This window comes from Podarcis cretensis, assembly GCF_951804945.1.
Source record: "Podarcis cretensis genome assembly, chromosome: 5".
NCBI lineage: Eukaryota > Metazoa > Chordata > Lepidosauria > Squamata > Lacertidae > Podarcis > Podarcis cretensis.
The window spans coordinates 23,472,940-23,496,441 of NC_137174.1; the positions used below are offsets into that span (position 1 = coordinate 23,472,940).

General features: G+C 43.1%; 1 protein-coding gene across 2 annotated transcripts in view; it reads left to right on the top strand.

Annotated features, from left to right (window-relative positions):
• The window catches only part of CDHR1 (cadherin related family member 1), a 54,761-nt gene that overhangs the window by 22,811 nt on the left and 8,448 nt on the right, over positions 1–23,502 (top strand). For both annotated transcript variants that reach the window (XM_079975610.1, XM_079975611.1), the window contains exons 10-15: positions 5,410–5,510; positions 6,304–6,507; positions 10,310–10,462; positions 13,621–13,785; positions 16,358–16,425; positions 22,040–22,268. In XM_079975610.1, the coding sequence (XP_079831736.1) occupies positions 5,410–5,510; positions 6,304–6,507; positions 10,310–10,462; positions 13,621–13,785; positions 16,358–16,425; positions 22,040–22,268 (920 nt within the window). The remainder of the gene's footprint in view (positions 1–5,409; positions 5,511–6,303; positions 6,508–10,309; positions 10,463–13,620; positions 13,786–16,357; positions 16,426–22,039; positions 22,269–23,502) is intronic.

The following is a 23,502-nucleotide window of genomic DNA, read 5'->3' on the forward strand; positions in this document are numbered from 1 at the left end:
TAACTTAAAATCTGTTCATTCAATCAGGGCAGTTTCCTTCCTCACTTTTGCAGTTTATCTCCTCACAGATTGTCTCCCAGGTATTGTTTTCCCCTCCCTGAAAGTCTTGCTTTCAGTTTTGGGGTCCAAACTGTGCGGGCCAGGGGAAGAGAAGCATAGAACTGGAATGGGAGTGTGCAGCTCCCTTCATCTCCATCCCATTTTGCTCTTCAACCTCTCTCTCTCACTCTCTCTCTCTCTCTGAATTTATACATGATTAGGGCACACCCAGTTTCAAGGAATAGGTTTTCTGCCGTTTGACTTTCAGTAGCTTTATAAGAATGACGTACGGACACACTTCAATCCATTCCGACATTAATTTGCGTTTTTATCTGGTCTTTTCCATTCCTCTGCAATTGGTTTATTTTGCACATCTTAGGTTGCACTTCATTATCTGCCAATGTGAAAATACAGGGTGAGTCTTTTAAAACAGGCCCCGTGGAACATGTGTACTCAGTATCCATGGGGCCTCTTTTAAGGGACTCACCCTGTATATGCATTTAAATTGCTGTGGTTGTTATTGCATAGCACAAAACAAACATGCATATCATGGCGAGTTATTTAAACCAGTGTTTCCCAACCTTGTGCCTCCAGCTGTTTTTGGACTACAATTCCCATCATCCCTTGCCACTGGTCTTGCTAATCAGGGATGATGGGAGTTGTAGTTCAAAAACAGCTGGAGGCACAAGGTTGGGAAACACTGATTTAAACTACCAGTTACTTTCCTTACATGTTGTAACAACAGATGCAGGATTTCTGCATACTTGTTCTTCCCCAAGCTTTTTGTACCATCTCATGTGATGTTTCATACCTGTTACCCAGTAGAATTGTAGGGAGGTCTATTATTCTTATTAAAGAATAAATAATGCTAAACCATTGAAAAGAACTTTATATTTTATATGCTGGCAAATCCTCCAGAAAACACATGATGGACCATGCTCTGAATTATCTATTTCCACATAGCAATTAGGCAGTGAATAGCATGATATATGAGCACTTGAAACTGCTATTGACTTCATTTCCATTGTAGTCAAGCTTTCCTTTTCTGCCCTATGAATCTTGATAATGGCCCTCCACATAAGTCGATCCGTGTTCAGTGCGAAGTCTAATGCCTTCTAATGAAGTCACAGTTATTGCAGATATTAGCAAAATGAGACATTATTGGACAGCTTTCAAAATGAGCATCAGTGTTAAATTAGAGAAGGAAACAGAGAAGAGTATCGATTATGTTTTCTTTAACTGGATTTCCTACACTCCTAGTTTCAAAGTAGGCTTGGCTGAGCCCCAGAACATGTTTCATCCGTCGTATGAAAATTCTCTGGAATACATGCTGCACTCCTGTTGTACTGAACATGTTGAACATGCATGCACCAGTCAGGGTCGCATGCATGCAGCTCTGGTCAGAAAACTGGGGATAGCACTGATATTTTTTTTGTCAGGTCTGAAGGGTAGGGGAACAGGGGCACTCAGCTTCCCTATGGCAGTGTCCCCAGATGTTGCACTGCTTGAGAGTAGACCTGAGTCAGCGAGATTTAAGGCCTGGGATGAGATTTATGAGGGACAGGAGCTCATGATCTACTGTGGGTTCCCTAGTTTATCTGTGCTAGGGTGCAGGTGGAGCTGTGGTCTAAGCCACTGAGCCTCTTGGGCTTGCTGACCAGAAGGTTTGTAGTTCGAATCCACATGATGGGGTGAGCTCCTGTTGCTCTGTCCCAGCTCCTGCCAACTTAGCAGTTCGAAAGCACGCCAGTGCAAGTAGATAAATAGGTACTGCTGTGGTGGGAAGGTAAACAGTGTTTCTGTGTGCTCTGGTTTCTGTCACACCAGAAGTGGTTTAGTCATGCTGGCCACATGACCCAGAAAGTTGTCTGTGGACAAACACCAGCTCCCTCAACCTGAAAGCGAGATGAGCACCACAACCCCATAGTCGCCTTTGATTAACCGTCCAGGGGTCCTTTGCCTTACCTTTTACCTTTATCTGTGCTATGAATAGGAGAGTAAACTGTATGGATGTCATTTTGGAGAATGCACTCAGAGATCGCTGCCAGCCACCTTCAGTGATGCTCTGGTGAAGGGACTGAGCTTGAAGTGAAAGTACATGTTTGCTTTTAGACTGTCTGGCCTTCACAACTCTATCTCTCCCTTACAGTATCCTGTTAGTCAGTTGCTAGGATCAGAGGGTCAGAAAAGATTCGAGCTGAGCTGAGGTTGCTGTCAGTGCCCAGGCATGCACAAAGGCGTGCATTGTGCCAGCACATGCATGCACATTGACAGCAACATATGCTGCAATTTCAACAATTTCTGGCTGTACATGGACCTGGGATAGCTCAGTTGCTAGAGTGTGAGACTCTTAAGCTCTGTGTCACGGGTTCAAGCCCCTGTTGGGCAAAAGATTCCTGCATAGCAGGGGGTTGGGCTGCATGACCCTCAGAGTCCCTTCCAACTCTACAATCCTATGATTCCATGCAGTGCTATTTTTCTAGAAAAAGAGGTGCCAGAACTCACCACAAACACCTCCCTTGTTCTATTTTCATGGCAATGGCACCCACCAGAGAGGTGCGGGAACTGAGTTCTGGCAAGTTCCGGCTGAAAACAAATCCCTGATTCTATGATTCTAGTTACAGATAGGTAGCCGTGTTGGTCTACCATAGTCAAAACAAAATAAAAAAATTCCTTCCAGTAGCACCTTAAAGACCAACTAAGTTAGTTCTTGGTATGAGCTTTCGTGTGCATGCACACTTCTTCAGATACTTCAGATTCTGTTTCAGTGTATCTGAAGAAGTGGTGCATGCACACGAAAGCTCATACCAAGAACTAACTTAGTTGGTCTCTATGATTCTAGTGGCTGGCCAAGAGTATAATATTTTGATTGGACCAGTAAACTTAGTAGTAGCTTGGAATCCTACCTGGCTGCTGAACTTTGTCAGAAATCTCATGTATGCAGTTCCTGTGTGTGCATGATTCATTCTCTTTTGTGGAAGCTTAACTCTGTGTGCATATGTCACTAGCTAGATTGGACCAATTATGGTGTGAGAGGTAAAAATTGTAGTTGTTTAGAGAGATGATTGGAAGAGAGACTTTTTTTATCCCACCCATACTTCCATGTATGGCAGGAATGGGGTTCTGTGTAATTGAGGACTGGACTCAATATTTTCTCTAGCACCTTCCTTTTTCTACTTGGCTGTGAAGACAAAAGATGGTCACTCTTTCTCTAAGTCTGCAAAATATTCTTATTTATGTATGTATACATCACCAATATTTATTGCCCTTTTGGCCACATACAACTCAACAAGCCAATGCAAGCAATCCACATTGGTCTGGTACTGGTTCTGGATTGGGTGAATCATGAGCAGCCCAGTTCTAGAAGACTAACTAGATCTAAAAATCAAGATTTTAACACTTACAGCTGCCTCAAGAAGTCATCAGGGAAAAAACCCCAAGCCCTCTTGCATGACATATCTTTTCTTATTTTTTAGATTACTTGGAAATGGAATGTTTAACACCTAAGATACAAGGATTTGGGTTTGCCACTTCTGTTGCGTTGTTGTTGTTGAGCACCGAATGCCCGAGATACAAGGAACTGAGTTTGTGGTTGAGGCTGTTGTGTGTTTTTCAGAACATGTGCAGGAAAGGAATCTGTGAAAGTTAAACTTCTCACCTATTTGAGCTTTGTGAGAGATGTTTGCACTGTTGGAGGAATTAATTATGCCCCAGCAAAGAAAAGTGTTCTTTTTCAGCTTTTGCTTATGTTTTGCACACCGAGCAATATGGCATTCAAAGATAGATACTGAGCATTTAAAGGGAAAAATCTCTCACACACAGAGAGCGCACCTTCTTCCAGATCCTGTCTGGAGCACATATGCTTATTCCTCACTGGTTCCACTCCCTTGTGACATGATCCATTTCCACATTGGTGGAGCCAACCACACATGGAGGGATTGGCGCAGGAATGCATGCAAGTAACCTGTACTAAAAAGGGAGGGTAACGTGGAACTGCCTATGGGAATCTTGCACAGGCCTCTCATTCCCAGCAATGGCGTGTCATGCTCCAAAGTGGGTTCATGAAGGACACAGAAAAGTACCAGGTTCTACTAAGCCCTATGCTAACCCCTCTGTGCATGGATGGCTCCACCAGCAAAAGGATGGATAATTCTGCAAGTCATTCTTTTTTCTTCTTTGGCAATCACTCATAGCTGAGTAAGATTGTCTTCCATGAACACTGTCTTAAAAGTGAGTCCGTAAGTGACTGTGGAGGCCAATTCTGGATCCACACATCCTTCCACAGTTGGGACATAGGTTCCTGGGTGGGAGTTTATCATGGTGAGGGTTTGCCAAACATGCCATCCTCTTAGCACATTTCTCCCTTTCGTCCTGAGTTTGAGCATCTTCGAAGTCCATGACACCTTTGGTAAAGGCTGTTCTCCAATTGGAGTGCTTGTACGCCAGTGTTTCCCAATTGTCAGTGCTTATACTACATTTTTTAGATTTGTCTTGAGAGAGTCTTTAAACCTCTTTTGTTGACCACCAGCATTACGCTTTCCATTTTTAAGTTTGAAATAGAATAGTTGCTTTGGATGATGATAATTCGGCATTCGAACAACATGACCAGTCCAACAAAGTTGATGTTTGAAGAATCATTGCTTCAAAACTGGTGGTCTTTGCTTCTTCCAATACACTGACACTAATTTGCCTTTCTTCCCAAGTAATGTGTTGATTTTTTGTAACTACTAGCTATTTTGCTGTCACTTCAAACAGCAGAACCATTTGACTCACCGACCACCGTTTTTAGTAAACAAACTTGTTAAATTGTTTATATTGGCATTTGTTGGTGGTTGGTAATTCCCCAGTAAGCAAAACTAGATTGGTATTGTAAAGTAATGGTGTCCGTTACAATAGCCTCTGTGGTATACAATCAACTCCAGATAAGATCCCTAAAGTGATATTTCCATGAACACGCATGTAATCAGTAAAATACAGGTTCATATGTACCTGTGTATTTGCACAAGTAGGGTGTAATCTACACACATATAAAAAACACTGTGAAAATGCTTTTTAAAAGTTTTGAAAAATACATTCGATTTGGCATAGCTCACTGTCGCCATCTGGGTGTCACATTTGTATATTGCACTTTACAACACATTTAAAATATTTCATTTGCAGCTGTGTAGATGAGTCCTGGGTCTCTTAAACAGCAGGTCACATGTTCAGCATGGTTGGGAAGCTATTTTCAATCAATATAACTTCCCAGTACTCTGGGTATGGCCAGTAGTTGCTCTGCGCAACTAGTTACCTCTGACTGCAACTGGATTTAAGCGGATTCTTTTTGAGGGGGCTGGAAAATTTGATAGGTATATTTCTGTTTTGTAACAGGAAGTGAAGGCTCGTTTGAAATAAATAACGCAACTGGAGCCATTTCTGTTATTAAAAGCCCAAATCAGCTGAAGAAAGAAGTATATGAACTGAAAATTCAGGTATTTGTCTTACTCTCCTGCTATAAATGTTTCCTCTTACCACTTCTGATGGATCTGCTGTGTGCAGAATTTCAACTACTGCAAATGTAGTGCCCTCTTTACATAGGAGAATTGATGCATATTGCTGCTTTCTGCTATGATACCATTTTAAAAAAAACCAATTTTCTCTGTCAATGCCAACGGGTCAAAGGGTCTGGTGTGTGAAAGAGAAAAGATCTGGATTCTTTAACTAGGTAACCAGACAGTTTAATAGGATTGATAGGTATGCATTATTCAAGTTATGCAAATTTGTTCACATATGTACTATGTATTATGGCTAAACCATAGGTTAAGCTGTCAGATTAGCACCAGAGACTGTGAGACATGGGACTAAGCCAAGAGTCAGGGAGGAATGCACAGAAACATACCAGAACTAGGAAGTCCTTGTTGGTCAGGAAGCCTTTTGGAGTTCTTTCTGTTCAGGAGGACCAAATGGTCAGAGTAGGTCTGAACTTGAGAAATATTTCATTGTCAGCAGTGTGCTCTAATATATAGGGCAACTGCATACAGAGCTGACAGTTCCTCATTCTAGCTGAGTATGCTTAACACTGTGCAAGGCTGGGGCTGTGGGAAGTCAAATCTGGACCTTACACCTCTGGTCAGCCCTGAGGCCAATGGTGAAGAGCTGACGTCGCTGAAGTCTCAAATGCAACCAGCAAGAAACTGATATGATCAAACTCTAGAATTGCATGTTGGATGAAGCATCGTAAGCAGGAGGGAAAGCCCATGCAAATCCATTTCTTGTTCATTACAGGCTTCCGAAATCAGCCCGGAGGGTGAGGCGACTGCTCACGCCTTTGCCACGGCAACCATACGAGTTGTGGACCTCAACAACCACCCGCCGACGTTCTACGGAGAAAACGGGCCGCAGAACCGATTTGAGCTCACAATGTACGAGCATCCGCCGGAGGGCGAGATTCTGAGAGGCCTCAAAATTACCGTCAATGATTCAGATCAGGCCAGTGTGGTGTTTTTGTTTTGTTTTGTTTATCTGTCCTTTCTTGCCTCTCTCTTATACCTCCATTCCGGGCCAGCCCAAGACATTTTCGCACTTGAGGCAAACCACAAAATGCTTCCTCCCTGCCAGGGAAGATCGGCGGGGGGGGGGGGATAAAGATCTACATCAGGATCTGCTGCCCCTGTGGATCCTACCACCTGAGGCATAAAACCTTTTGTTTTAAGTATCACAGCATTGAAAACTAGGTGGTGGTGACAGCCAACAATCCACTGTCTTCTTGTCCTGCTTGATTTCCAGGGGCATATGACATTTGTGTCCTTGAAACAAAATGCTGTTAATGGATGAATATTTTGTTTGATTCAGCAAGCCTTGTCCTCTTAGTTTGACTGGGTCGCGCCCTTTCTTTATTGCATTATTGCTGATTTACTTCATCAGCCGATAGAAATAATACTCCATGCTTCCCCACTTAGTTTTAATTTTTTATTTTAAAAAATAATAATTCTGGTCCTGATCTTTCTGTAGCATTGTTAAAGCTACTCTACTAGAGCCTTATTTTGAAAAATAAGCACTCTGTCCCATATGCAGTGAGCGCTGAATGCTTTAACCAGAGGAATGGGATTCCTTTAGGTTCAGTACAGTTTATTTTATGTGGAAACTATGGCAAAGGTTGCTAAGGAAACCTCTGTAATAGCTTCCACCTGAGCTAGCAGGAGAGGAAAAGTTGAGGCCTGAAAGTTTAATACACATGAAAGGACTGCAATTATTGAAAAGAAAATCTAGTCCATCAACATGTAGCATATACTCAGTGTTGTGCTAACATGGTTGCATTCTGCTCCATATAAAAGTCAGCAGGTTCCCTGCCAGCCTGCTGCAAAGGGATAAGTAACTACTTCTGAGGCAGCCAGCCTCGTAATTGCTGCTTCTGCAGTTGCAGAAGGCAGCAAAATTTAAATTAACTGCTTACTAATATTACGGAGCAAGCAGAGACCAGCCAAAAGTTGTCACGGCCAGTATATTTTGCACAGATCTTTTGTTTGCTACGTTCTACTCCCTTTCCTATCACAAGGAAACCATACAATTTTCTTTTGAGCTTGAAGATTGCTTTTTAATTCATATTTATATTTCCAGTCCCTACCCAAAATTGATCTCTGGTTCCGCCTGCACCTGTTTGTTCCCCACTGGAGCCATCTTTGGGTGTTCAAGGGGAAAGTTTAGCAGCACTCACTGGCCCCAACCAGTGTGCATTGTCTACTGCACATGAGGGCAGCAAGCTAGCCGATAGGATGCAAGGCAGACCATATAGTAGCAGTATTATTATTATTATTATTATTATTATTATTATTATTATTATTTATACCCCGCCAGTCTGGCTGAGTTTCCCCAGCCACTCTGGATGGCTCTCAACAGAATTAAAAGCACAATAAAACATCAAATATTAAAAACTTCCCCAAACAGGGCTGCCTTCAGATGTCTTCTAAAAGTCAGATTGTTGTTCATTTCCTTGACATCTGATTGAAGGGTGTTGACAGGCTAGGCTCCACTACGGAGAAGGCCCTCTGCTTGGTTCCCTGTAGCTTCACTTCGTGTAGTGAGGGAACCACCAGAAGGTCCTCAGAGCTGAACCTCAGTGTCTGGGCTGAACAATGGGAGTGAAGATGCTCCTTCAGGTATACAGGACCGAGGCTGTTTAGGGCTTTAAAGGTCAGCACCAACACTTTGAATTGTGCTCGGAAATATACTGGGAGCCAATTTGGTCTTTAAGGTCTGGTGTTATATGGTCTCAGTGGCCACTCCCAGTCACCAGTCTAGCTGCCGCATTCTGGATTACTTGTAGTTTCTGGGTCACCTTCAAAGGTAGCCCCATATAGTAGTCCAAGCGGGAGATAACTAGAGCATACACCACTCTGGCGAGACAGCCTGCGGGCAGGTAGGGTCTCAGCCTGTGTACCAGATGGAGCTGGTAGACAGCTGCCCTGGACACAGAATCGACCTGCACCTCCATGGACAGCTGTGAGTCCAAAATGATTCCCAGGCTGTGCACCTGGTCCTTCAGGGGCACAGATACCCCATTCAGGACCAGGGAGTTCCCCACACCTGCCTGCCTCCTGTCCCCCCAAAACAGTACTTATGGCACACAGCTCTAGCCACTCCTCAGCCCTCAGAATCTGGTGCTTGAGGCTACCACCTCACCCTACGTACAGCCAGGCTGAGATGTTTTTCCACTTGATGTCCCCCATAGGTCTACCCCTCTGCCATATCCAGGGCCTTGTCCCTTCCCCAGAATATCTGGACTCTCACCACTGCCATGTGCCTGCCTGTCACACCCTTACTCAGCAATGGACCAACATTTCGGGGGCCCCAAAGCTTCAGCTGTCATGGGAGACCCTTCATAACCAGCAACGAGGTCCGCAGAACCGCTACAATCTTCTCCATTGGAGCTGTTCCACATCAGATCATGACACCTTTACAACATCTGTGATGCTGACTCCCAAATTTTGGGACTGTCGAAACATATGCAACAATTTGTGACTCGGGTTGGGCCTACTAGGCCCAAATGTTTGTAAGCAATGTGGACCACAGACCCTGAAGCTTAAGCTTCATTACTTTCATAGTAGGTCCACTGCTGGGGTTACCAGCGCATGGTCTTCCTTCCTTGCGGGGCTCCATTTGGAAAACGGCACTGTTACAACTTGACCCCACGGAAAGCTGCGTATGACCCAATCATATCATCCCCTCCTCCTGTTGTCTCATTCCTTGGGAACAGGCAACATTGTAAGGACAACGTTTTCAAGATGGAGCCTCGCATGGCAGGGTGGGCATGCATACAATGGAGCAGAAGAAGAAGAGTGGGCACGCAGCAGAGGAAGAAGAGGAGACCAACAAGCACAAGAGGCACATCTGTCACCTCTCTCAGCCTTGCCACCCTGAGACAAAAGCTTCATCTTGCCTCATGGGTGGGCTGGCCCTGACCGTACCCAATTGTATTCTTCTCCTCTCAGAAAGGTGTAGTGACTTATTTCCAGAGCAGCAACCATATTAATCTGGAATAATAATAAAAAGACCTGTGCCACCAACCTAAGGCCCACTCCTAGTACTTTTTTAGCAGAAGGAGGGATAATATTCAAACACGTCCCTGGTCAAAGTATATGGAGGTGTACCTTGTACCTAAAATGACCCATATTTAGGTAATCGGGTCATTCTGAATGTTCAGCATGTCAGAGTCTACCTTCCAGATTATTCTCACACTTAGCCAACCTAAACTAGGTGCTCTTCCAGTGTGACTGGAGGAATAGGCAAGCTCCCAAATCTATTTTTATCAAAACCACCGACATCTTGTGAGCCAAAGCTTGGGGAGATTACTTCAGAAAGCCTCTTAGTTCTCTCTCATCCAGTAGCTGCTGAATTGAAGATACTAAGCAATCATTCTTGCCCTCTCCTCTCATTCTCCCCCACATATGGAAAGGGAAATGCCGACTTTATCCCCCAATTTCTACATGTTGTACAGGGTTTCATGATAACAGCAGAGTTCCTGGTTGTGAATGCAGGACCTCCGCATGTTCGCTTATGCAAGCATACTTTCCATTTACTGTGCAGAGATGGAGAGCCAGCAGGCCCATTTAGGTCAAGAGTAGAACTAACAATAACTATCCACTACTTCCACATTTATTGTGGGAAGACTAGGATTTTTTTACACTTATACAAACACACACATGTGTCTCTTCTGTAAGGAAATCAACAGTACTGGGTTATATGCTATGAAATATTTGTCATTTATTTTTTAATGCCGGCTCTTTCTTCACAGGGGGCGAATGCGAAATTCAACCTCCGGCTTGTCGGGCCAGGCGGCATTTTCCGCGTTGTCCCTCAGACTGTGCTGAATGAAGCGCAGGTCACAATCATCGTAGAAAACTCTGCTGCCATAGACTACGAAAAGTTCCAGGTCTTCACCTTCAAGGTATTGTAACTTCTGCCTTCATGCTAACTTCATTCCCGCTGGAGCGCAATCTTCTGAAGCAGGGAGTTTCTTGCCCTGGCTGGCTCTCCCTCGGTGTTTTAGAACCCTGGGTTTATAGCAGGCTTCCTCCTTCAGAAAATTGCCCTCCAATTCCTGGAATGGTGACTGGGGGGCGGGAATCCTGCATCGAAAATACTACACAAAGGATTAAAGCTGCAGCATAGAATCTTGAGATGTCACATATACAGTGTGGTTTTTTCCTGGGGAGACAAAGGGGTACGCATACCCCTAAACATTTTGTGAATCTTTGTCCATTTGTCCATTTACTGTATTTATTTTCCATGATTTGAACTACAAAATGGTGATTTTCTTGAGTCAAAATGAGACAACCCCTAAACATATTTTTAAAGAAAAAAACACTGCATATCATAAATATACTGAAAAACAATAAACCGGGTGGTGATGCAACAGCTACTTCAACAGATGCAAGATAACATCACCAAGGCAACTATCTGTAAACAAACAATAAACGCCCCCAAAATAGTTTTTATGCGGCTAAAATTATAGAAGCCCTTCTGAAGTGTGTCCCTTGGCTCATTTGCAAGAGCCACCTCAACCTACGCGATTTGCAAGTATCTTGCTGTCTTATTTACGACTTGTTTGACCTCTCTTTGCGGCATACAGTGTTCTGGCTTTTGTGGGTAAATCTCGGGGGGGGGGGGAGAGGTGATGTGTGGATATTTCTGCCTCATGGGAGAGGGCTGGATTTGATGACCGTGTGCTCCTTTTGAGCCCTGTCAAGCCCTTGCCTGTTTATTTCATGGGGTGTTTCATCCAAGAGGTGCACATGGAACACAACCTATAATTATTCCTGTTACAACTAGAAAATTCTCAGAAGGTTATAAAGCACTGCCCAAGTATGCATGGTAAGGAAATTACAAAGCGTGGCCTCATGAATACTAATAGAATTCAGCATGATTAAGAGCACCGCTGTAAACACCAAAGGAAGTAATTAAAAGAGAAAAGTGTGTGTTTCTTTTTCTTGAGAAATTGTACACTTTGTCTCTGAAAAATGGTTGTTGTTGTTGTTGTTTACAAGTGGTTGAAAATAAACAGCAAAGGGCTTTTATACAACATTTTAAAGCCCTTTTATAAATTCCAAATGCATTGGCAACAAAGAAAGGCAGAGATGCATTCACCATGGGTGCCAGTAGAGAGTTCTCCACTGACGTTATTATTATTATTATTATTATTATTATTATTATTATTATTTACTGCCATTCATCCGAGGAACACAATGCAATTTACAATATAAAAACACAAAAATGCACAACATACTAACAAGCAAAAGCAATAACACCCCAACCCCGCCACACACAGTTTGCCATAAATTGTATAATTGGTCACAGGCCTGGGAGAAGAGGAATGTTTTTGCCTGGCACCTAAAGACATGTAACTTGATTGGAGACCATTTGAAATCGTACATTCCAAATGTTTTGTTGTGTTGGGGTTGCCTCCAGTGGTTCGTTATCTGACATATCTAAGATAGCAGGCCTGCTGTTTTTTATCCAAGAGCGATGGAATATACAAAGTTAATTTTAGATAACCTTTGTTTTATGTAGGTCCCTGATATTTGATTATTTGTAGTGGAGGGAATGATTAACAGTCTTTAATAGGCATATCATCATCTATTTGCAGCAGCTTTCTATTCAAGCTGAAAGCAATATTTCAGAGACAGATTTGGATTGGGTCCTTGGGCATTTGAATTTTTTTTGGGGGGGAGGAATAGTCACCTCTGTCTTCTGCCCCTGCATGTTCTCCGGGGGGGGGGGGGGCAGCTTGATGCCCACTTTGATTCATTACCATCTTGCTATTACTCCAGATGACCTCCTTGGCTCTTGACTCCGCCAATCTTTATACTGTATTAAACGCATTGTCTTCAGAAGACATGTGAATATCCCTGTGGAAGTGGCCTATTAAGATTCCCAGAGACATAAGGCAGACCATTGCTCCATCTTGCTCCATGTTCTCGATGCTGCTCCATGTTCTCTTTGAGGAATTGCTGGACGCAGAATAATAAAATGTTGGCTTTAAGTTAGTCACAATAATACTCAGGTTACAGGGAACCAGGCAGAGAACCTTCTCGGTAGTGGCGCCCGCCCTGTGGAACGCCCTCCCATCAGATGTTAAGGAAATAAACAACTATCTGACAATATTCTGTTGGGAATCGCCCAGAGTGACTGGGGAAAGCCAGCCGGATGGGCAGGGTATAAATGATGATGATGATGATGATGATGATGATGATGACGACGACGACGACTTTTAGGAAGCATCTGAAGGCAGTCCTGTTTAAGGAAGTTTTTTATGTTTGATGTTTTATCGTGTTTTTAATATTCTGTTGGGAGCCACCCAGAGTGGCTGGGGAGGCCCGGCCAGATGGGCGGGGTATAAGTAATAAATTATTATTATTATTATTATTATTATTATTATTATTATTATTCACTTCTCATAAGTGTATCCCACTCATATCCCCACACACACACACACAGTTTAACGTCTTCATGCCTTAGCCAAATAACCTGTTCTGGTGTATTGATGTTCAAGATTGATTCGGTTTCATTTTATTCTGCTTTAATGGTTTCATTTTATTCTGGGTTGCTAGTTGCCATGTAGTTTTCTTGAGCATCACCACCAAGGTCTCAACAAAGAAGGAATGCAAGAGCTCTTCTTATGTTCTTTTGTTCTGCTTCCTTCTTTGGTGGCGATGCTGATGTTCCATCGCCATTGGCTGAATCTCTTTGATTCAGGATGTGCTGAAAACTTGAGTCCTTCCCATGGTTAACGAAATGATATACAGTACAGGCAGCACACAGACATGGTTATGTCATAAGGGATTTATACTCAGATTTTTGCAGTCATTTGAAAATTAACTTTTTATTAACGTAACAATGACGGAATTCCAACTTTTGTGAGTTCTTTTCTTTCTTTCTTTCTTTCTGTACCATGTGGAATATATTCTGTTGATGGGATTCTCTTTCATCATTATTAGCCATAACACAAATTAGTCAGTTCCATATAAAATATCTGGGTTCTGTAGAAGCACAACTGTTGGATTTTGCATGACTTACTAGCTTGTAATTTCTCAATTACCTCCTTAGCTTCTTGCAATAGAAGTTAACACACCTGAGAAGTTCAGTTCAACAGCAGATATTGTGATCCGTCTCTTGGATATGAATGATAATGTCCCAAAGTTTTCATCTGATTACTACATCGCGAGGATCCCAGAGAATTCTCCTGGAGGCTCCAATGTTGTGGCTGTAACGGTAAATTTTATTCATTCCTCTAGAGCCATGCTCTGTTGGACTTATAATTCTGTGTAGTTCCATGAGTCTCTCGATAGCTGTAATTATTGCCCCTGGGAGGAGGTGGGGATCTATATATTCAGAAACTGACAAAAAAAAAAATAGAATCATAGAATCACAGAGTTGTAGAGCTGAATCTCTCATGAGTCTAAGCACAGACTCAAGCTAGGATTGCTTTTTAGAATTTGAATTTGAATTCACCATAGTCTGTAATTCTGCACAGAGCAATGTGGGCTGGAATTTGCTCTGCTGAGCAAGGGTGTGTTTCTTAAATTAAATTATAGTTTGTCAGTATTCACACAAATAAAATAATAATGCCACCACTTTAAAACTGTACTGAAACTACTTGATAGATGGTTTGTGTGTCCAAGCTAAGTCTATCCTCGGATTTTTTCCCCATGTTCTACAACTTCAGAATATATGGCTGTTTAAAGCTGGGGAGGATAAACTGGGCCCTTCCAGATGTTTCTGGACTCTGTAGAATATGCAGAAAACCCCAGGAGTATATTCACACTATAAATTGATATTAACACCAGTCCTGAAAGACTACATTGGCTCCTAGTACGTTTCCAAACACAATTCAAAGTGCTGGTGCTGACCTTTAAAGCCCTAAATGGCTTCAACCCAGTATACCTGAAGGAGCATCTCCACCCCCATCGTTCAGCCGTTCACTGAGGTCCAGCTCTGAGGGTCTTCTGGTAGTTCCCTCACTGCGAAAAGTGAAGTTACAGGGAACCAGGCAGAGGGCCTTCTTGGTAGTGGCGCCTGCCCTGTGGAACACCCACCCATCAGATGTCAAGGAAATAAACAACCATCTGACTTTTAGAAGACATCTGAAGGCAGCCCTGTTTATTGAAGTTTTTAATGTTTTATTCTTTATCACTTATTATTAATAATAATAATAATATTCTGTTGGGAATCACCCAGAGTGACTGGAGAAAGCCAGCCAGATGGGTGGGGTATAAATAATAAATGATGATGGTGATGATGATGATGATATCTTCTGGACTAACGTAATTCCCACTGATGTTATTCCCACCAAATTAAGCAGGACAAACTTGGTTAGGATTGCACTACAAAGTATACTTCCTATGATTCTGTAGTGGAAGATATGAAAGTTAACTGATATGAAACTGCACCAAATAAGCCATTGGAGAGAACTGAACCTTTCTGCATAGCATGCTTTCTTCATCTCATACATTGTTTAGCTTAAACTAGAGCAGCTAAGTGGAAAATAAAACACGGCTAGATGATTGATTTCCTCCCGTATTTTCTAGGGGCCCAATCTGCACAATGCCTAGATATTTTCTTAGCAGAATAATATGCTCCGAAAGAGGATCATTTCATCATTTTCCATGTCCCAAACTTTAATGGTGACATGTATCTCAAGTGAGGGGAGCCACCCAGTGGCCCCACTTGGTTATGCTGCTAGTACAGAGGTGGAATTTTTCACCTTTTCTTTGTGTGTAGGCCTGATCCTGAAGTTTACGCTCTCTCACACACGCATCTCTTAGCAACATCCTCTCCCAACACCTTGCAGATGGATGCAGATTACAGTGGTACCTCGGATTAAGAACTTAATTCATTCCGGAGGTCCGTTCTTAACCTGTTCTTAACCTGAGGTACCTCTTTAGTTAATGGGGCCTCCCGCTGCTGCCACGCCACCACCACGTGATTTCTGTTCTCATTCTGAAGCAAAGTTCTTAACCCAAGGTACTGTTTCTGGGTTAGCAGACTCTGTAATCTGAAGCATCTGTAACCTGAAGCTTCTGTAACTTGAGGTACCACTGTAATTGACATGACTCTTCCCCACCGTTAAATTCGCCCCCCCCCCCGCCCTGTCACAAACTTTCAGTTGCACATTTTCATCTCCAAATACCTTGGTGGCGAAAGGGTGGGGTGGGGAGATAGAAGCAGTTTGTGGCCATTTGGGGTGCTGACCTTTAAAGCCGTAAATGGCCTCAGCTCAGTATACCTGAAGGAGCATCTTCACCTCCATCGTTCAGCCCAAACACTGAGGTCCAGCTCTGTGGGCCTTCTGGCGGCTCCCTCACTGCGAGAAGTGATGTTACAGGGAACCAGGCAGAGGGCCTTCTCCATAGTGGCACCCGCCCTGTGGAAAGCCCTCCCATCAGATGCCAAGGAAATGAACAACTATCTGACTTTTAGAAGACATCTGAAGGCAGCCCTGTTTAGGGAAGTTTTTAAGGTTTGATGTTTTATCGTGTTTTTAATAGTCTATTGGGAGCCGCCCAGAGTGGCTGGGGAAACCCGGCCAGATTGGCGGGGTATAAATAAATAAATTATTATTATTATTATTATTATTATTAAACTGAAAAGTGGTGAGGCACCCTCTCTCACCCTGGCTACTTCTGCCCTTCAAATCCCACTCCCAAAGATGTGTCCCCCTAGGGAAAGTAGCCTTCTGGTTTTTGCTATTTTCCATCCTCAATGTGACCAATTATGCATGTCACAAAAGTCTGCTTCGCTTCTGTTTTAATCCATCAGTACCCCTTTCCATTTTCTTCTTAAGGCAACAGACCCTGATTCAGGACTTTGGGGCGAAATGAAATACTCCATTTATGGAACAGGTGCAGATCTGTAAGTTTAAACTTACATATGGATATATACATATTTTTATTTAAGGGTGTGGTTGTTGTTTTTTTAAAAAAGTTTGCATAATTTTTATTGCTACTAGCAAATGAATGAGAGTAATGTTCTGTCTGATGCATCAATTTCAAACATGATGAAATTCATTCTTAAAGGGGATGTATATCTTTTTTCTGGCTGTTTCGCACCAACAGTGTTCTATTTCAAGCAAAGCAACATGCAGAGGACCAAACCTCCAGGTTCTTCCACATGAACCTAACAATAATGCATAAAGGAAGAACAGATTGTGGAAAGGGTGTTGCTGTTTTTCATTTTAACGTTTGCCGTTTTAGTGTGTGCTTTTCGTTTGTTTTGATGTAGGGAACTGTGTGAAACTGATGGAGTGAGCCGCCTTGAGCAACTGTGGGTTGTAAAAGTTTTGCATAAATAAAACATAAAAGCATTAAAAATTGGGATCGGGAGGAGCAAATGATTTTAAGGGGGATACCAAATAAAACTGCATGCAATTCAAGAGATGTGCCACTTAGTGGGCAGCAAATAATTTTGAGGAGGTTATCAATGTAAACTGCATGTCGTTCAAAAGATGTGCCACTTATAATCTCCCTTCTGGAACACTGTAAGGCCCCCTAGGGCCTAATAAATCTCTCCATCTGGCCCTTTGGACTCTCCTCATGCCAAAAATCTGGCCCTCATCTAGGCCCCTTCCTTTTCCTGCTTCGCGTCATATTTTGGTGCCTTCACCTGGCTGGAAATCTCCTCAAACTCTGATTTTAAAAGGACCTGGATGGTTACGTCCAGTCAAAGGCAACTATTGGGTGAGGCGCTCATCTCAATCTCAAGCTGAGGGAGCCAGTGTTTGTCCACAGACAGCTTTCTGGGTCATGTGGCAAACATGACTAAACCACTTCTGGTGCAACGGAGCAGTGTGACGGGACCCACAACTCACAGAAACGCCATTTACCTTCCTGCCGCAGCGGTACTTATTTATCTATTTGCACTACCATGGTACCTCGGGTTAAGAACTTCATTCGTTCTGGAGGTCCATTCTTAACCTGAAACTGTTCTTAACCTGAGGTACCACTTTAGCTAATGGGGCCTACCACTGCCGTGCAATTTCTGTTCTCATCCTGAAGCAAAGTTCTTAACCCGGGGTACTATTTCTGGGTTAGCAGAGCCTGTAACCTGAAGCGTCTGTAACCCGAGGTACCATTGTAATGTGCTTTCAAACTGCTAGGTTGGCAGGAGCTGGCACAGAGCAATGGGAGCTCACCCCGTTGCGCAGATTCGAACCGCCGACCTTCTGATCGGCAAGCCCAAGAGGCTCAGTGGTTTAGACCACGGCGTCACCTGCATCCCTTAGAACTCTGATTATCTCCACTGAACTGGGGCTTCAGATAAGTGGTATTTGCTGCCCAGCACAGCCATATCCTCGTCCTGGGAGCCATTGTTCTTCCTGCATATCCATGGGCAGGATGCTTAGCACCTCACCCATGGACAACGAAAAGGTTTGGATGGACCCTGGTAGAGAGTCAGAAAACCATGTGCTTTTTCCTCCAGTTCTGAGCCACATTTCCTAAGTGACCTTGAAAAACCTCAGTGTCTCCTGCATTGTGTGCAGAAAATAATTATATATATGTGTGTGTGTGACAGCAACAACAGTTAAGCATCTCCTTTAGATATTTCTCCCCTCTTTTAGGATGCCGTTAAGCAATTCGTGGGATGGGCTGTCTCTTTGGTTACGCCTAAAAAACTCAAGGCACTTCTACAAGAGCAGAGTTCTAATAGTATTTCTCTGTCTTCATGAACAACCTTTTGAATATCTTGCCCTTTGCATTTGCAGAAAGTTGGGCACAAATAGCAGATCCCTAGTCATAACTCTAATACCCAGCAAATGGTCTCAAAAGGAATTAGCAAAAATAATTAGATTTTTAATTACTTCCAATATTTACACCGACTCACTGGGCATGAAAAAAAAACAATAAACAACGTTGGTTTTTAATTTCTGCTTGGGACATTTTACATTAGGAGGTTGTTATTACTGTTGTTATTGGGCTGAATCCAAGAGTTGGGTGGGGCCATTTTTCAGCAATTTTGTAGGGGCTCTGTGAAGTTTATTTCACTTACTGGTATTCCTGGTTCCCATAGCAATGGTTCTGTGTGCTACTGGACCCCCTTGTTCTCTTTATTTTACAATTAAGGCAATCGGAGTAATGGCAGGACACATTGCCCTCATTCTGATTTGGCTTTATTATGAAGCCAATATGGAGTAAGGGCAGGAAGAGGAGTTGGTAGCAAAAAAGAAAAGGTGAGAGCAGGGGCTTGTGAAGAATAATTATTATTATTATTATTATTATTATTATTATTATTATTATTATCATACCCCACCCATCCCCAGCCACTCTGGGCAACTTCCATTACCCTCAAATCATTTTTGAGTAAAATAAGTTTACTCGAGAATTTATGACTTGGCCTTGCTATTGGAAAAGTCAAAGTGGTGAGGGGACCCCAGAACATTTAGCACTATCTTGTGTTTTAAAAAAGGAACCCCCAAATCGTTCAATCTGCAAATTCAATGAATCAGATTTCACATTAGCATCTTTCAGATAAATTCAGTCTGTCGTTTGAAATGATTGGTATATAACAAATATGACAAATAGTTTTGCTCACCTGCTGCCTTCATGTCTGTGTGTGATGAAGTTGCAGTCTTACACTCATTTAAGCTAAGATTTTCAGACTGGCCTACTCTGAGGTAGTCTAAATGTATCTCAGAGTTTGAGGAGCAGAGCTTAACTCCCTTTAGAAGCAGAAGGAAATAAATTCTTCTCCCCTTTCTTGTTTTATAAGGGAGCTAAGGCGGGTGGCGCTGTGAGTAATACTTCAGCGCCTAGGACTTGCTGATCACACGGTTGGCGATTCGAATCCCCGCGGCGGGGGGCGCTCCCGACGTTCGGTCCCAGCACCTGCCAACTTAGCAGTTCGAAAGCACCTCCGGGTGCAAGTAGATAAATAGGGACCGCTTTATAGCGGGAAGGTAAAGCGTGTTCTCCTTCAGTGAGAGCATGGGTTGCGGTGGGGTCTACTGAGCCACCCCCTTTGTTGCTGGGTAAGTTCTCCAAGATGGGCAGGGGGCAGTGATTGGATTGCTGAGTTGCTGGGGGGAAAGTTATGTTGCAATTTTGGTGGGAGGGGTAAAAGGTTTAAATACTCTGCACGCAGCCTTGTACTTTCTCTTTCCTGCGTGCAATGGATCACCCGCCTACCCGCCCTAGAGTAAGGGGTTGTTGCGTGGACCTTGCTATGCCTGTCATGGGGTCGTCTGCTGTTGGGGCAGGGGCCTGGTAGCGTGGGGGTGCAGGGGGGCCGGCCGCAACATCTGGGGGGGGCGCTCGCACTCGCAATCTAGTGGAAGAGACTCGAGTGCTAAAATCCATGGGTTAGGGGGTGCAAATTATTTGCCTTGCCCCGGGTGCTGACAACCCACGCTAAGCCACTGTTCATCACACTTCCATTGCTTGCGCATGACTCAATACACTGTTCTCACAAACTGCACAAGTGCGCCATTCTCCCTTGTTTCAGCGCAGAGGGACTGAGTGGAAATCCACCGCACTATGCTGTTCACAAAAACAAGGGACACATCCAAAATGGGTTTAAAAATATGAAACTTGAAATGCTAGGCAATCAATTCACCCACCTCATTTTTTTCACCATATTCAAAGGCTCCAGAGACCTTGTGTAAAAATAGTATTACATCTAAACATATCCATGTTACACTGGAACTGATTCCCGCCCCGCCCCCTCTGTTTTGACTTTTGCAGATGTGGATTTAATATTATTATTTGCATGCAGATATATATATAGATACAAATAGACACACACACACAGAGAGAGAGAGAGAGAGAGAGAGAGAGAGAGAGAGAAGGCATGCCTTAAGCCTCTCTTCGGTAACCCGCTGCCCCCCCCCCATGCCTGTTGTTGAACTGCAGCTCTCATCAGCTTCAGAAAGCATGGCCAATGCTCAGGAATTTATTTATTTTTTTGTTGGGGGGGGGGAGTTAAACCAAAATATCCAATGGGCAGCAAGTAACACACACACACTCCTCTGAGCAGTTTTCAACTCTTGTAGGGGCTTCTAAAATATGTTGAAGTAAGGTGAAGGGTGAAAGCATGTACAGATCAACAGATAACATGAACATATATATATATATATATATATATATATATATATATATATATATTAGTGCAAGAATAACATGACCCCTCTGACAGACCCAGGGATTTCTCGTTTCCTTAAAATCATTTTTAATTAAAATTAAACGGGAAATAACTCAAATTAGAGGAGTCCAAAGTTGTTAACGTTTTTCCTCAATATAAGACTTCGCTTCCTACTTCAGAGCCCTTGTGTTAATAACTTCTGCCATCTTACACAAATAACTCCATCCTTCATTAATCTTAATAAGTCAAAATGGGCCTCTCCTGGGATCTTTTCCATGCTCATAAGCTGTACAAATTGAGAAGTTTCCGTCAAAAGCTGATTATGGTAAGGCTGGCCACAGAGCGAGCAAGGCTTTCAGTTATGTGACACTCTTCCCTGTGGATCTCTGCACACATAAAAGTATACCAGACTCCATCCTTGTGCTCCCTTTTTTACCTATAGGTCAACATATTTTTTATTCGCCACAACTTTCAAAAATGCTGAATAGCTGAGTTGAGCTTGATTTTAAACGGGTATTGTGTAGTCATTGGTATGAAATGTTATTTTTAAGAGATGCATCACGTTAAACACTTGTTTTACTGTATGTTGTTCAGAGTATTTTATAGAGAATTGGCTAATAGGATTTGTAACAACAACAACAATAACAACAATCTTTATTACGGTCCAGAGACCCAACAAATCGTTACAAAGCAATACACAATTCATACAGCCTACCTCCAGGTTAAACAAGCATTTTGTTCAGAATATAGGGATCATTGGTTCTTGCAACCACTGATAAAAACTTTGCCACTGCTAATGATCTAGCATTTGTCCGGTCTTCCAATAGGAACCTGACATAGTGAGCCTCTGATTTTCCCGGGAAAGGTACCAGCAAGGGTAGTATAAGTTCAGCCCTGGCTTGCTCATATTTTGCACAGTGCAACAAAATATGTTTTATGGAGTCAATGTCTTGAGCACATGAGCAAAGTCTGTCCTGATAGGGAACTCCTCTCAACCTGCCATCCAACACTGCAGAAGGAAAGATGTTTAGTCTGGCTTTGGTGAAAAGCCTTCGATAGTTTGGTACTGTCAGGTTTTTAATGTAAGATGTTAACTTAAAGACATGCCCATACTGTACTCCTACTGCCAGTGGACTACAGACTGTGTGTGATCGAGATCGCAAGTCACTGTGTGCATTATCCCATAATCTTTGCTTTAATATCTTTTGTAACAAATAAATTCCCATTTTCCAAGCACAAGTGGGACTGCAGCCACCCACAGCAGCTACTGTAGGGGGAGAAATCACTCTGAAAAGGGCGCATCTGAACATAAGGGTGATCTCTTTTCTTCTGTCTGTGCAGCTAACTAGGAAATAGATGAAATATTGGCCATTGTTGGTTTTTTTTCTTCCAGATTCCTCATCCATCCATCCACTGGGATCATTTACACCCAGCCATGGGCCACGTTAGATGCAGAAGTTACGTCCAAGTACAACTTCTATGTGAAGGCAGAAGATACAGAGGGGAAGTATAGCTTGGCTGAAGTCTTCATTACTGTGCTTGATGTCAACGATCACTCTCCAGAGTTCAACGAGAACATCCAGGAGAAAACCATGATTATAGGCACTCCAGTGAAAGTGGAGGTTGGTCGATTTGCACATTTGTGTGTTTGGTTTTAGTGATTGGTATTGAAGTGATTGCAATGGATTTGTTATGTTGCAACGGTTCCTGTTATGGACTCAAAGGCTAAATAAGGAGCTTACACTTCTGTAAGTAAATCTGTGCAGCTATGGGTATAATCCACTTTTCAATATTCCATTACAGTTTAGAGGACGCGGGTGGCGCTGTGGTCTAAACCACTGAGCCTCTTGAGCTTGCCAGTCAGAAGGTCGACAGTTCGAATCCCCACGATGGAGTGAGCTCCCATTGCTCTGTCCCAGTTCCTGCCAACCTAACAGTTCAAAAGCATGCCAGTGCAGGTAGATAAATAGGTACCGCTGTGGCTGGAAGGTAAACGGCGTTTCTGTGCACTTCTGTCATGGTGTTCCCGGAAAGCTGTCTATGGACAAACGCTGGCTCCCTTTGCCTGAAAGTGAGATGAGTGCTGCAACCTCATAGTTGCCTTTGACTGGACTTAACCATCCAGGGGTCCTTTACCTTTACAGCTTAGAGAGACCCATGGAAAGTCAAGGCTTGTAAGAGCAGGGCTGATTCTTCTTAATGGCTCTGAGCAGGCAACTAATGAGTGGGGGGGTTAAATCCTGCTCAGTTTGGGTACACACTCCTATTCTCTGCTGGGAACAGACAGAGGGTCAGCACAAGATTTAACCATACTCAAGTGTCCATCAGATGACATCACAAATTAAGTCAGCTGATTGGGAGTTGGGCATGGTTTGGGGAAAAGGCCTCACAGGCCAACCCAGAGCCCAATAGCAGTCCAACACTGGTCCACAGACTAAAGGATCCCCACCCTGCCTTAAGCCCTAAGGTTACACTTGAGGGCATCCCGTTACATTCTCCTTCATTTGTGAATAGCTGCCAGTCATTCCCATGGAAATACCAATAGGAAGACAAATCAGGGCACAGTGGGTGAAGAAGAGGACCCAGAAGAGTGTTTGGGTACAAAGAGCATCAAGGTTGGAGTGGGAGGCAGAGAATGACAGTGTCAGAGAGGTGGCGAGAGACAGAGAAGATCGTGTCAGATAGGTGGCGTAGGAAAGATCTCCAATATTATCGTGTTTTTAATGTGGGTGGGGTATAAATAATTTATTATTATTATATAATATTATATAATAATAATTTATTATTTTTACCCTGCCCATCTGGCTGGGTTTCCCCAGCCACTCTGGGTGGCTTCCACAGAGACCAAAATTATTA